The sequence below is a fragment of the Lagopus muta genome, chromosome 14, assembly GCF_023343835.1.
Source record: "Lagopus muta isolate bLagMut1 chromosome 14, bLagMut1 primary, whole genome shotgun sequence".
Taxonomy (NCBI): Eukaryota; Metazoa; Chordata; class Aves; order Galliformes; family Phasianidae; genus Lagopus; species Lagopus muta.
Window position 1 is genome coordinate 16,961,658 of NC_064446.1, and position 14,412 is coordinate 16,976,069.

The following is a 14,412-nucleotide window of genomic DNA, read 5'->3' on the forward strand; positions in this document are numbered from 1 at the left end:
AAGCTGTGTTTTGGCAGCTGGGGTTTACTTAGAAGTGCTGATGTGAGGAGCAGAGAGTACAGCTGAGCTCCCTGCCCCACACTGCAGGGGGTGTTTGTGGGCGCAAGAAAGGTTCAAGTGCTGAGCAGCAATGGGGTCGTGTGCCAGCATCTTTTGTGGGGAGCCTGCTGGCAGAATTTGGGTTTGGTGAAGCTGTGGCTGGGCTGCCAGGGGCCTCCCTGCGGGTGCTGGGCCTCCCTGCGGGTGCTGGGCCTCCCTGCTGCTCTCTGAGCTGGTGGGGAATGGCCATGGCAGGACCAGCCCCCGGCGGTGCCCGCACCCCTGGCCAGCTGCACTGCTCGGTCTGTGGGGTTTTTCTGCCTTTGTGGTGGTTCTACCTCATTTTTTGGTCAACTGACAAAGGCAGACGGAGAAGTTGGAGGCAGAACGCGTGCAGCCCAGGTTTGACTCATGTGCGTGGGGAGCTGCGGGATTTTGCTCACGCATGAGGGAGGGCAGAAGTTTCTCTCCAGTTTTTGCAGGATTTGGTTTGCTCTCATGCCTGGGGAGAAAACAGGCCTGAGTCAACCCTTCCCTCCCAGCACGCTGCTGCCGTGCTCGTGCTCCTTACACAGGAGGAGTTTTCCCCAAAATTATGATGGGCAGTGGGATGTGAGGTGTGCCAATGGGGTCTGGGCCCCTGGGTGCTGCCCAGCTCTATTTCTGACCAAGCTCAGTGCTGTTTTTAGCAGCTGCTGCACCGCGGTGCCTTGGTTGTGTCACTCAGTGGGCGGCTGGGAGTGACTTTCCTTTATCGCTGCAGCACTGGGGTTATCTCCTCTCTTGGCCTCTCCCATGCCTATTTATAAGTGCTGTAGACCAGTGCAAAAACGTTTTGGGTTTGGGTTGCCCCTGCCTGGCCTGCGGTGGGGAGACAGCAGCCTTGGTCAGGGTGTCTGCAGCCCAAGTGTGGCCAGGGTCAGCATGGAGCCAGCAGAGAGGAAATGGCTCCTTGAGTCATTAGCGTCATCTCCTCGTTAACATCCTCCTCCTTACCATACCAGAGGAGCAGGAGGCTGTTCTGCGCCAGGCTGAAGCCTCTGAGCTTCCGTGGGGCAAAGCTGGGTGCTGTGCTGGGGGTGCTGCTGCACATCCTGGGCTGTGCAGGTGCTGCCCTCTGACATTGTGGTGTCAGCATCCATCTGGAGGGCTGGGGGCAAACCTAGCACCCCCAGTCACTCCTGGAGCACCCCCAAGCACTGCACCCTGCTGTCCATTCCTCATTCCTCTGTGGTCCTGCTGCATTAGGAGCACGTTGTGCTGGGTGCAGCTTTGCTCCCGGGCTGAGTTGCAGGCAGGATTAGCCCTGGGGATAGAAGCAGGTGCTGGGAGAGCAGCTTTAGTGCTTGAAGAAAGCTTTCAGCTCCCTCCTTCCACCACAAAAGCAGAATGCTTGATCTCTTCCACAGCTCTCGTTTGGTGTTCATGCCTGGGAGGAGCAGCCTTTGTGTGAACGCACATTTTTGTTCTCTGCACGGAAAGGGAAAAGCTCCCTGGATGTTGAGAACAGTGAATGAAACGCATGGGGAATTTGGGGAATTTAGCACGGTTGGGGTCCCTGTGCTGCTTCAGAACAAGTTCCTGTCAGGCCTGTGGCTTTGTGGTTCCTGGGGATGTGTGTGCAGGGTCATGGGGCCGGTTTGAAAAGCCAGGCCTGGATCCGCTCAGGTCATCTCAAGTAATAACTTAATAGGATTCAGCTCTTGGAGAGAGTCTGTGACTTGTAAAGCAGTCATTCTCTGCAGTAGTGCCTGTAACCAGAGCTGTGCTGCAGCAGGGCTCGCTCTCTGGGGCAGTGCGGAGCCGTGGGCCCTCATCTCTGGTGCCTGCCCTGCATGGAGGGCCCTTGGTGTAACCTTCCCAGGGGGGCTGGTGGGACCCTGTGCCGGGTTGTGCTGCTGCCCGCTCCCATGCTGATGTCTGCATTTCTCCTCTCACAGATCTGTCGTCGGCCAAGCGCAAGTTTGCGGATTCCCTCAATGAATTTAAGTTCCGCTGCATCGGCGATGCTGAAACAGACGATGAGATCTGCATAGGTGAGAGCTGACGGTGGGTTGGTGGGGGCTCTGATGGTGCTGCCCACCCCAAGCAGAGCAGTGCATGCGTAGGCACGAGCACAGACATGGGGGGACCCAGAGGGTCAGCATTCCCTGCTCTCTGGAAGCAGTGCATTTCTCCTTGTCCATCAACTTCAGAGCCTTCGCTAGGAGAGAAGCTGTAGCTTCTCACCTGAAGTCTGCCTCTACCAGAGAAAGAAAGGAGGAAGACTCCTTCCTAGATATGGAAGGCCATATCTAGAAACCATCTGGATTGTTATTTGCCCTTTCACATGTGAGGGCAAGGATCTGGAGATGTAGTCATGGCTAGAGGCACCGCCAGTGGCTGTGGTCTGCAGGAGGGGAGCACAGCTTGGCCACATGCCTGCAGGACGTCCAGGCAGCCACTGCAGGGCTGTGGGTGAGCGCTCAGAGGGCGATGCTGTGAGGGTCTGGCAGGACTGCGCCCAGCATCTCCCAGTGCTAGGGGACAGCTTCACCTGCTTTGTTCAGTGTTACCCTGTTTCTGCCTGGGCTGGACTTTCAGAGTTCATTGTGCATGTATGTAGTCGGGAGCCAACAGAGCACATGAGATTTAGTCCTGATTTTCTTGCTGATTTGTGCTGGTCTCTTGGCCAAAATAGCTTTCTTATGCAAGTGAGGCTCTGTCTCAAGTGCACACACCGTGCCTGCTGTGTTCGAGTGTTATTTCCCCAGACATTTGGGACAGGCCCCTTGCTCCTTGATGCCCATAGCAGCCAGCCTGCCATAGGAGCTGCTGGGCAGCAGGAGCCAGCCTGAGCAGCAGTGAGTGCTAGAAATGTGATGCTATGGCTACTTGGATGTCCAGAATTAAAAAAGAAAATGCTGTTAAATTCTGAAACTGTCCACGTGTCCCTTACAGCCAAGTCTCTGCAGGAGTTTGCCACGGTGCTGCGGAACCTGGAAGATGAGCGGATGCGGATGGTATGGCCCTGGGAGTGGGGAGCCTGGGGATGGAGAGCGGGTCTGATAGCAGCAGTTCAGCTGCCTTCTGACCGCTAATCTGATGTGCAGCTGGAGGAAGGTGAAGTGTGTGTGTTCCAGTGGGCGGTGATGGCAGTTTGTAGGGAGGGATCCTTGGTACAGCAGCCCCAGTGCTGGTGTGTCTGCAGGGACTGAGCGGAGAGAGGTGGTCAGCAGCACAGCTCTCAGCTCTGAGTGGGACACAAAGTGCCCACGTGCACAGTGCTGCCCAGCTGGGGACCACAGGGTGACTCTGTGTCCAACAGATTGAGAACGCCAGCGAGGTGCTGATCACACCGCTGGAGAAGTTCCGCAAGGAGCAGATTGGTGCTGCTAAGGTAGGTGGCTTTGGCCTCGCATTGCTGTTGGGTCTGTGAGCCTCTGCATGGCTCGGGGCAGTGCTCAGAGCTGCCTGGTGCTGTCTGGGATCTGATGTGCCACAGGGATGGGCTCTGCTGGCCCCGGGTGTGGGAGGGAGACAAGGACGATCCGGCTTACGTGAATTGCCTTGGTGTTTCCTGGTTCACCCTCAAGCAAGTAATGCGCCAACATGAGCTGTTGACCAACAGTTAGATTTTTTCTTCCTCCAAACCAGAATTAACGTTTTGCAAGGTGAATCCTCAGTCTCCGAACTCTCAGTCAGCTGAAACCTTTCAGTTCTGCGCTCACCCGGCTCCAGTGCATTGGAGATCTGGGCACCGTCTGGCAGGGCGAACCCGGGAACACACCCATGTGTCCCAGGCTGCTGTGGGACAGCCTGTCCCTGCCCGCCTTTCTTTCCTGCCTTTGTTCTGGAATTCGAAGCACTGCCCGCGGCTCTGCTGTTGTTATAACAGCCTGCTGCTGACAGCAGGGAGCACGTGCCAGCCAGCGGGGCTGTTTGCACTGCGGTGGTGTGTCCTGTCCTAAGGTTGCTCTGGTTTGACTTGTGCAGCCAGAGGAGAAAAACCTCCAGGGGGATCCTACAGAAGCAGCACTGGCTATTGATGTGCTGGGTTCTGTCGGTACATGGGGCCTTGCTGCCTTTGAGGCACTGGTTGGATGTCCCCTGGCCGGGCAACCTGGGAGTGCAGCTCTGCACGATGCTGCTTTTAGTCCAGGAGTCAGCCCAGCTGTTCCCTCTGTGCCCTGGCGCTGGTGTGTTTGGGGCTGCAGTGTTCTGCATGGCTGTGAGCGCTGACAGCTCTGCACGTTGCAGAGGGCTGCTGTCCTGCCCCACACAGGGCTGTGGGCTGGGTGCTGCTGCCCGTCCCTCTGCAGCACCTCGTGGCTGCCAGTCCAGCATCCATCAGTGCCTTGGAGCTGTGCACAGCTGGGTAATGAGAAGCAGATGAGGGAGCTGCTCCCTGCTGCTGCCTCCCTTCCCTGTCCAACTTGGGCTCTTCAAAGCGTGTCTGTTCTGGGTGTGGCTTTAGGGCTGCTATCAGTTTTTGGAACAAACTTTAAACAAAGCCAGCTGCGTGGCCTTGCACGGGCATCTCTGAGCAGGGCAGGAAGCTGAATGCTGGGCTGGGGGCTGTGCTCCCATGTGGGTCCCATGGGCAGTGTCCTCAGCATGCTGCTGGGTCTCCTTGGCTGTTGTGGTGCTGCTGGATCCAGGCTCACACCGTTCTGTTCTGCAGGATGCCAAGAAGAAATACGACAAGGAGACTGAGAAGTACTGTGGTGTCCTAGAAAAGCACTTAAACTTGTCTTCCAAGAAGAAGGAATCCCAGCTCCAGGAGGTGAGAGCAACCTCGAATTTTCAGTGTCTAGCAGTAACTGCATTGAGGTTTTTGAGTATTTTCTGCATCTTCTAGTGTTGGTTTTCTTGGCTATAAGCTACTTTTTTTCCTGTGCTGACTGTGAGTGGCAGGTTTTTCCCTCTTCCTTTAATCAAAGGGGACAGAACTGTTTTGGTGAGTAAGTCAGAGCGATCCCAAAATGGATAGCAATCAAAAAGGATAGAGAGCTTGTAATTAAAGAGTGTAGCAGTAGGGGAACTGGTTCTGCTGCAGGCTTCCCATGTGCCATAACAAATCATGTACGTTTTTATTCTCCTTCTCTAGAAGTGGCTGCACTGGCTTTGAGCTTCGTGGGAAGAGTGATCAGGCTTAGTGCTTCTAAACTGCTTTTAGAGCCTGTTACTTGGGACGTAGTTTGCTGCTGTGCCAAATGCTCTTACTGGATGAGAAACCTGCTTTTGCAATCACTGCTCCCATGTCTGGAATTCCTGAGCTGCCCAGGGCTGGGGCAGGCGCTGCGCTGCTGGGCAGAGTGCTGGCATGTCACCGAGGGCTTGGTGGGCACAGTGATGATCTCTGCACTGGAGCAGCTCAGCTGTTTGTGGCCCAACTGTGTGCAGACCCATCTGTCTCAAGAGAGCAGACTGGTACAGCTGTGGCACGGAGTCATCTTCCACCAAATCAGGGCTGGAGAGGGGTCTGCATCTGGCCTGACGTGCCTGGCTGTCCTGGCAGGGATGTTCCGGGTCTGTGAGCACTTTGCTTCGTGGCAGCATCCCTACATCCCAGCAGGTGCAGAGCTCCGCTCTTGTGGCTCTTCAGTAACCTTTTAAACCCATATTCTGGTTCATGTTTAAAATTCTATGGCGAGATACTGGAGTGGAAGGATTTCTTTATGGAGAAGGAGCTACTTGTGGCTGCAGCAGCGTTTTACGGAGCTGTGATGTCATGTCCTGCCCAGGGTATGGGAGCAATACAGGAGCCAGGGCAGCTAAGTGTGGGGTGTTGGTGTGCTGTACCACGCAGATGCTGTGTGTGGTGCTGTGCCATGCAGAATGCTGGCTGCGTGTGCTGTGCTGTGCAGCACGGGCTGCTGGTGTATTTAGCAGTGCTGGATGCTGGTGCCATCTGCTGGCATCTTCCACCTCGCACTTCGACTTTTGCTACGAAAGCTGGAACCGGCTGCTGCTGCTCCTGGGTTCAGGAGTTGGGATCTTTCTCGCCTGAGACATTACAAAAAGCAGTTATGGCAGATGTCCTCAGGAAGGGTGCTGATGAAATGGTAATGATTTAGGAAAACCAACGCCAGCTGATTATTAGCAGCCTGAAGCCCTCTTAGACACCCTGACAGCCAGAGAGGAGAGTTTGTGTCAGGGCAGTTTGGTGTTTTATGTTTCCTAATCTCTTCCTGCTGTCCACATCTGGAAGGTGGTGGTGGCCACATGCGTGACTGCTGCAGCAAAGCAAGAAGAGAAGGAAACCATGGGAATTCTCTGCTGCTCTGGCTGCTGACCAATTAAATAACACCCTGAGTCTAATCTGTTGTTTAACTCCTGGCAAAGTTCTTTTGTTGCATCACATTTAGTGCTCAGTTTGCTGAAAACTCAGCCTCTTCACCACAGACACCCAGCACAAGTGCTGCAGGCAGGTCTTGGGGAAAATGTTCCACTCTATGGCCGTGTCCTATGGAAAATCAGGAGTGAGCTGAGGAAGAAGGCGGGGGATGCCTGTATTCCTTACCCTGCTATCAGTGCAGCGGCTCTGCTCCAGCACACAGTGAGGCCCTTCTGTTGGGGAATATCCCAAATTCTGCTCCCTTCTGCTTTCTCTCCCAAGCAGAGGGCATGTGCTGTCCCCTGGCCCGGCACAGGAGCAGCCCTCACTGGTGGCATGGTGGGATGTTGTGTCACTGCCTGGAGCCCACGGTGCTGCTGGCAGCCTCTCGATGCACTGCTTTCCAGAAAGTGCAGAATTGCCTTTCGTTGTCAAGTATGCAGCAACTTCTCCTTTCTCCCACTTTTAATTCGTGTTCTTCTACCCAGCTGTCAGGGAGGTGTGAACGTGAGTCATCGAAAACGCTTTTTTTCAGCTGAAGAAGGAGCCTGTTCATGTGAATCAGGTTTCTATTTAATTGCTGTGCCATCTGTCCAGCCCCAGACTGATGTCTGAAGCTGAGTTAGCATCCCACGTGGACGCACCCCCATCAGCCCCTGCTGTCCCCTGCCATGGGGCTGGCTGCTCCCAGCCACGCTGACCTCGTGTTTCCTCTTTCATCTCCTGGTGCCTGCAGGCAGACAGCCAGGTGGACCTGGTTCGGCAGCATTTCTACGAGGTCTCCCTGGAGTATGTCTTCAAGGTGCAAGAGGTTCAGGAGAGGAAGATGTTTGAGTTTGTGGAGCCTGTAAGTGAACCCAACCCTTTTCATCCCACAAAACTGCTTGAGGGATGTGTTACTGTGTGAGAGCTGATGGTTAGCCAGGCTGGGGCATGGGGTGTCCCTGCATCCCTGTTACTGTAGGACAGGTTTGGGGGCAGGACATGTGCTTAGGAAAAGCCCTTGGTGTGGGGCTCAGCCCCAGACACGCAAAGCGTTTCTTTGTATGTATTGTGGGCATCTCTATTGTGATGGACTGCGCCGTGGGGCCTGCTGACAGCTGCAAAGGGAATGGGCTCAAGTGGGAGCAGAAAAATAGAAGCTGGAGAGAATGTAACTTTCAGGGGAAAAGAGTGCAGGATTGACAGAATGAGAAAAGAATTAAGCTTTGTAGGACCTGCCTTTTGCTCACTGCTAAGTCCTCTACTGCTCCTCCAGGAATCATAGAACGTCTTGGGTTGCAAGGGACCCCAAGCACTGTCGAGTTCCAACCCTCCTGCCACAGGCAGGGCTGCCAGCCACTAGATAAGTACTGGATCAGGCTGCCCAGGGCCCCATCTGACCTGGCTTTTCTCACCTTCGGGGTTGGGGCATCCACAGCCTCTCTGGACCGCCTGTTCCAGCACCTCACCACTCCCTCTGTAAAGAACTTCCCCCTGACATCTAATCTAAACATCCCTTCCTTTAGTTTAAAGCCATTCTCCCTTAACTTATTATTATCTACCCGTGAAAAATACATGGTAGAGTCAAAACCTCCTCTGCTGTTTGCAAGGAGTCATTCCTACTGAATGAAGAATAGCTCCAAGTCCAGAGAAGCATGACCAGGCTGTGACTGCCTGGCTTGCCACATCTCAGCTCCCAGTGCAGGAGGGGGGTGGAATTTGGGTATCAGTTGGGTCATTGGGGTTGATTGAAGCAGGAGGACAAAGTGGGCTGGAAGAGAGGGCTGCACTGACAGTCTTGATTCGTTTTGCCCCAACGCAGCTGCTGGCCTTTCTGCAAGGGCTTTTCACCTTCTACCACCACGGCTATGAGCTTGCAAAGGACTTCAGTGACTTCAAGACAGAGCTGACCATCAGCATCCAGAATGTAAGTGTTTGTGTTGATGTGCCTGTCTGGCAAAGAAAACTCACACACACTTTGGTAGGTTTTAATTGAGACGGTTTCTCTCTTTGTGTGTGTGTGCCCTCAAGCAAAGGGCTTGACAGTGTAATTGAAGCAAATTCTTTGTTATAAATAACGCTGTGCCACACATACAGTCTGAGTGGCAGTTCTTCTGCACAGTGTCTCAGCCTTCGCATGGGTGCTGCAGGGTTGTTCCTGTTTTGATTTGCAGACGAGGAATCGCTTTGAAGGAACGAGGTCGGAGGTTGAATCGCTGATGAAGAAGATGAAGGAGAATCCTCACGAGCACAAAAACATCAGTCCTTATACCATGGAGGGGTATCTCTACGTCCAGGAGAAACGTAGGTGCTGAGGGCAATGTGGGGTGTGGGTGTTGGGGGCCACTGTTGGGACACAGAGGCAAATTTGTCAGAATGCAGAATGTGGGGGCACTGGCCCTGCGGTGGGCTGTTGTGGCATCAGTCAGTGCTTGGGGAGTCTGCTTCCTCTTTCTCCTGAACGAGAAGGGCTAGCAATGCTTATGCCACCTGTAAAGTACAACAAGAGTCGTGGATAGAGAAACGTGTCGTGTTAAACGATGGTTAAACTTACAGCTTAATAATGGGTGTGCATTGAAGCTCTACTGGTTCTGGGGGTAAAAGCTGCGTTTGCTTTGCAGGTCACTTTGGGACCTCCTGGGTGAAGCATTACTGCACGTACCAGCGGGAATCCAAGCGGATAACCATGGTGCCATTTGACCAGAAATCTGGAGGAAAAGGGGTGAGTGTCTCTGCAGGGCCCTGGGCAGAGCTACAGGCTGCTCGGGCTGAGCCAACCTCAGCAGTGGGACACCAACACCAGCAGGTGGCTCACCTTCACTTCAGCTGAATGAGTGCCACACGGGAATGAGCTCTGCACCTTGCTCAAAAAAAACAACTCCAGCAGATGTCTGGGAGCTGTCAGCTGCCCTGGCAGCACTGCTGGTTTCCTGATTGTTTGGAGCCCCTCAGACACAGCTCTGTTTCATGCTCCACTCTCTGTTCCGGTGTCTGCATGCAGCTATCTGTAAGGACAAGTTTACAGCAGCTGCCTGTAGTTACAGACCGGCCTTTCTCCTCTTGTCTTAGATCTGTCCTTTATTTATTTCTATTTGTGAAAGGAGAAAGCTTTACAAACTGAAGCCTGTGCAGCTGCACGCTGGTCCTGCTCAGGTTGTTCTGACCACATGGGATGTGCAGCATGCTGAGCATCTTGTCTGTGTGCTGGGTGCCCTGCAGTCTGTTAGTGCCAACCGGTGCACTGTTGGTGCAGCGTAAAGAGATGGGGTCACCCAAGGCTCTGCCTGCTCTTGGCCTCTCGAGCACTCCTGGGGCTGCAGCTGGCATCAGATGGTGGTTCCAGGGCAGGGCAGTTCCTGAATACAGAGTGCTGAGCCAGGCTGATGAGCTGCAGGGTGCAGGCGGCCCCCCAGGAGCAGCCCTGCAGAAACCGTTCAGATCTGTCTTCCTGGGTCCCTGCTGTGGCCCTAAATAGGTTTCCTGGAAAATGATGATGTCAGGGAACAGGGTGGTCAGCCAAGGTGTCAGCTGGAACAGCACAGAGTGCACAGAAAAGTGGCTGTCTCCAGGAACTCGCTCAGAATTTGCCTTGTATTTGAGTCATCAAGGGATTTTAAAAATTGCAGGAGAATTTTGTGTGCTGGCAGAGTCTGGGCAGGGGTTTCCTCCAGCAGAGGACAGCAGTGTGCACAGATCCTGCCTGACCACTGCTCGGCGTGGGGAAATCCAGTACTTGGATGCAGATGCCTGGATGGGAGAATGCTTTTGTCATTGCTTTGTCAAATAATAAACATCTTAAGGCATACTTGCTCCTGTTAAGAGTTTCTGTGTGAAGAATGCTGCCAAATATGCAGCCAGTGCCAGAGTGAAAATTGACAGCCAAGGTTATGATGCATTGTTCAGCAATGGAAAATAAAACTTTGCCCAATAATTGTGGTCCAGCACTCTCTGCCTGCCTGAAACATGGGTTGTATGATACTCAGTGCATAAATGTAGTCTGCATTCAGAAAGGATGGTTTCTTGGTTTTGGCCTAAGCATTTCGGATATGTGTTAATGCATTTCTAGCAGGTGCTGAGTGGCTGATGTTGCCAAACAGCCCCTCTGGTTTGAGCGCACTGGTTGGGGCCTGGGGGCAGGCATGTATGGAGGGGTTGTTCTCCTCCTTATCTGTGATTTTGTCTCTTCTCAGGGAGAGGATGAAGCCGTTATCCTGAAATCTTGCACACGACGGAAAACCGACTCCATTGAGAAGAGGTTCTGCTTTGACGTGGAAGCCGTGGATCGGTGAGTGCAGGGGCAGGAGGCTTTCCTGGCTGCTGCCCGGGTGGATTTGGCGTTTGCCTTCTGCTCCGGTCATGCCATCTGTGGCTGGGAAGCATTAGTCCATGGGAACGTGCTTCCCCTGCTGTTCCTGGCCAGGTGCTTGCAGGATGTTGAGTCAGTGCTTCGTTTTACAAGGTACTGAGTTTACTTTAGGCTCTCAGAACTTAACGGTGTTGTAGCATTTTTGCAGACTCTGGGCATGTGAGCTAAATGGTTACGAGTGTGGCAAAGTCGCTGCATGTGTTTTGGGAGGAATGGGATGCCTCTTTCCTGCATGGGTTCTGTGCTGGAAGAACTTCAGCTCTTGTGATGCTCTGCTGTAGGTGTCGATGATGGAAATCCAGCTTGTGTCTTTGGGCACTCTAAATTCACATCTTTTTTCCTGAAGTTATAAAATGCTTCCTGGCCTGATTTTCCTTTGAGCAGCTGAACCAGACATACATCTGCATTCAGTCTGTAGCACTAGGAATGAGAGCCTTGTCACTGCGTTGAACTAGTATCACACGTGTGCTGTATACACACAGGAGAACCAGGCTGAGCTGCTGTTCTGAGCAGCCTTTGTTGGTCACTGCCTCGTGTTTTCCTCTCTGCAGGAAGTTACGTGCTTTACAAAAAGCCCTTTGCTGGCTGTAGTGTAAATACGAGGAGGTCTCCCCCATAAGAACTCCAGTTCAGCAGAACTCAAGGTGCTGGTGGTGCTGGCTGCATTTCCCGGGCATCTGTCAATTCATCCATGCGTGCTCAGCCCTTCGTGGTGGGGACGCTGAGAGCAGATGGGATTGGGATGGTCTTGTAGCTGCTGCTCGCTCTCTGTGGCTCTGCTTTCCTCCAGAAAGCTGCAGGATTTCTGCTGACGTTGCCATTTTTTCCCTCTGCTCGAAGGGGAAGTGTTGGTTTTTTTTTTTTTAAATGTGAAAATCAAAATAAACCCGGGAGGAGGAGAAGCCAGCCACCACAATAGCTTTCTTCTGTCGTGCTTTCAGAGCCAGCCGAACCTCCCCTTGATGTCTGCAGCCTGCTGGGCACAGGATCAAGAGCTGCTCCAGAAATATGCTGCTAAATGTAAATAATGGCAGGGGAGTGGCGGGGAAACCTGAGAAATTGCTCGTTTCACGTCCGCGTTCCTGATTCCCGAGGGCTGTGAGAGCAGGAAGCGCGAACTGACGGGCTGCTTTTCCCCAGCAGACAGGCAGCTCTGCGTATTTCTGATACCAGAATTTGTCCTGAGTGCTCCTGAGTAACAGCACTTCTGAAATGGGTGAGCTGAGAGGAAGAGGAGGCAGAGCTCTCTGCCAGTGTCCGCCCCATCTCTGCCCCACTCTGGAGCCGTGCCTGCGGGCCTGAGGTGTGGCTGTGGGCTTTGCTGGAGATCCCCCCGCTCCTGGCTGGCGCTCCCTGTTGGCCTCCCATGGGAAGCAGCGTGTCGAGGAATGGCTTTCATGCCAGCCCAGGGCTGTGGGGGCTCGGCAGCATGTGGGTGCTGCCCCACAGCTGAGCTGTGTGGTGTGGGTGCTGGTAGGGATGGATGGGTGCTAGGCATGTGGTCTGTGCTGGTTTGGGTCACCAGGAGGGGGATTGGATAAGGCTGCACCCCGCTCCTCACACAGACCCAGTGATGGCATGGCTCTCACTAAGGGTGCTGCAGCACATCCGTTCCCGTTTTGCAGCGTGGTTTGTGCTGTGGGCTCTTTGTCGCGGTCTGGTTGTGTTTTACTTTTGGCCTGTGGACCTTTTGTTTTGTGGTTGGTTTTTTTTAATTGTCTCTGCTAATAAAGAAGTTGGAAACTTGACGTCTTGTTCTTCAGCCCCACGCAGGAAGTCTGGATGTCATTAAGGCAAACAAATCCCCGGGATGCTCCTCTGTGTCACATATGTGCTGTGTTTTGACTGTGAGCAGTTTTCCCTCTTTCTTTTCTGTATGCAACTTCAAACTTACACCATGGGGACCACGTGAGTCCATGCCCTGCCCAGACTCTCCATGGGGCTTGTTTAATTGATGCTAAGCTGGCTGGGCACAGAGCAGCTTATCCCTGCTTCGTTGTGTCTGGATGAGCTGTGGCTCTCTGCTGCCGTGGGGCAGTGCTGTGGGTCAGGGTGACACTGCTGTGTGCTGCTGGGGGCTGTGCTGCACCTGTCTGTGGGGCCGAGGCCAGTGTGCCAAATCCAGCACGCAGCCATGCATGCCTGTAACGCCAGAGTGCGTTGCACGTTTCATTTAAGTATTCTTATCTCCCGTTGCCATGAATTTTGGGTGGCTTTTCAAACTGTTGATCCCAGTTTGGGAAGGTGCTTTAGGGCTCTGGGGTGAAAGCAGGCTGTGGCTCAGCAGAGCCCTGCAGCCTGGAGGTGGCAGCCTTGGCTTTGCTTCCTTTGGTTGCACTCAGAGGCACAGACCTGGGCTCTTGGTGTGCTGGGGGGAGCATGCAGCGGGGCTGGGGGCTTGGGCTGCTTTAAATAATGTCCAAAGAAGCTGTTGTGCGTTGGAGAGGATGTGATTTTCCCCTCCAAGAATGATTTGGCACCCCTGAACTGAACGCCTTGAGCCTGGTCTGTTATTGCAGCATTGCTTCCTCTTCCTATTGTCTGACAGGAAGTCCAAAATTCCCAATATTGAAGGCAGAATCACAGAACTGTAGGGGTTGGAAGGGACCTCCAGAGATCATCGAGTCCAACCCCCTGCCAAAGCAGGTTCCCTACACTAAGTCACAACGTGTGATAGAGGCATTTTCTGGGAAGACTAAGAGCTCCCCAACCCTGCCTTTGCCAATAGTTCTGGGGCGGTTAGGAGTGTTGTAGCTTGTAGCTGAGAAGACACTGAATATATATATTTACTATGTATTTATATACTTTGTTATACCAAAACAGACCTCAGAATGGGGTTCCAGCATCTGGCTGAAATATTCCCTCATGTGATGGACAGTGTGGTTTGCTGGTAATGCCCTTTTTTTCAAACTAAACTAATTTGGAGTCTCTGTGCATTAAGTCAGTTTTATAAACAAGGTAAGCAGGGATGTCAGCCAATGTCTTACCAAATGAGCCTCAGGAAGGGGAGGATCTCGTTTGGCTGATGACAGAGGCTTTGAAATTTAGGACAGTCCAGGTGGTTTCTCTGGGCCAGAAGCTTAGTGCCCCTAATGGCGATTGGCACTTATGGGAATCGGAGGTATTCGGTGTGTGGGGTTTGGGTCCCTTAGTGACTGATGGGAGCAGGAACTCTGCTGGTCCCGCTGTGCCCCGGAGCAGCTGGCATTGCTGCATGCCCTTCGCTCACCGGCTGCTTTTGGTGCCATGCAGCCATGTGTGTTCCATGCCTGGTGTCACATTTCCAGTGGCCTTTCAGAGTGGTTCACAGGGAGCTGCTGGAGCTGCTCAGCCCAGTCTGCACAGCGAGCTGCGCTGCGACTGATGGCAGAGTGCATCTGCAGCATCGCAGGGGAAGCTTGCCTTGTAATGAGCAGTGGGACCTGAGCTGGGAGTCCCCTAATTCCCTGCCCTCCTCATCCCCTTCCACACCTCCTGTGCTTCTCTGCTCGTAGCGGGGCTGGAAGCTTCCTGGCCCTCCAGCCCTGTTATTAATCCATCTTTAGGCTTTCTCATTCGGCAGTTTAGATTGTCTCGATGTGATAAGCAGTTGCAGGAGTTGAAAGTTCTTATCTATTTCTATTGCTTTCATTATTTGTTTGTTTTTCTGGAAGGAGCAGCAGCTAGGGGACTTTCTCATTTTCTCTGCACGCTTAGTCATAGCTCC

General features: G+C 53.3%; 1 protein-coding gene across 3 annotated transcripts in view; it reads left to right on the forward strand.

The window, feature by feature from the left end:
- ARHGAP26 (Rho GTPase activating protein 26) overlaps nt 1–14,412 on the forward strand; it is a 107,981-nt gene that overhangs the window by 13,472 nt on the left and 80,097 nt on the right. For all 3 annotated transcript variants that reach the window (XM_048960905.1, XM_048960906.1, XM_048960907.1), the window contains exons 2-10: nt 1,980–2,075; nt 2,980–3,041; nt 3,347–3,418; nt 4,703–4,804; nt 7,095–7,205; nt 8,163–8,267; nt 8,515–8,644; nt 8,962–9,062; nt 10,531–10,625. In XM_048960905.1, coding sequence (XP_048816862.1) covers nt 1,980–2,075; nt 2,980–3,041; nt 3,347–3,418; nt 4,703–4,804; nt 7,095–7,205; nt 8,163–8,267; nt 8,515–8,644; nt 8,962–9,062; nt 10,531–10,625 — 874 coding nt within the window. The remainder of the gene's footprint in view (nt 1–1,979; nt 2,076–2,979; nt 3,042–3,346; nt 3,419–4,702; nt 4,805–7,094; nt 7,206–8,162; nt 8,268–8,514; nt 8,645–8,961; nt 9,063–10,530; nt 10,626–14,412) is intronic.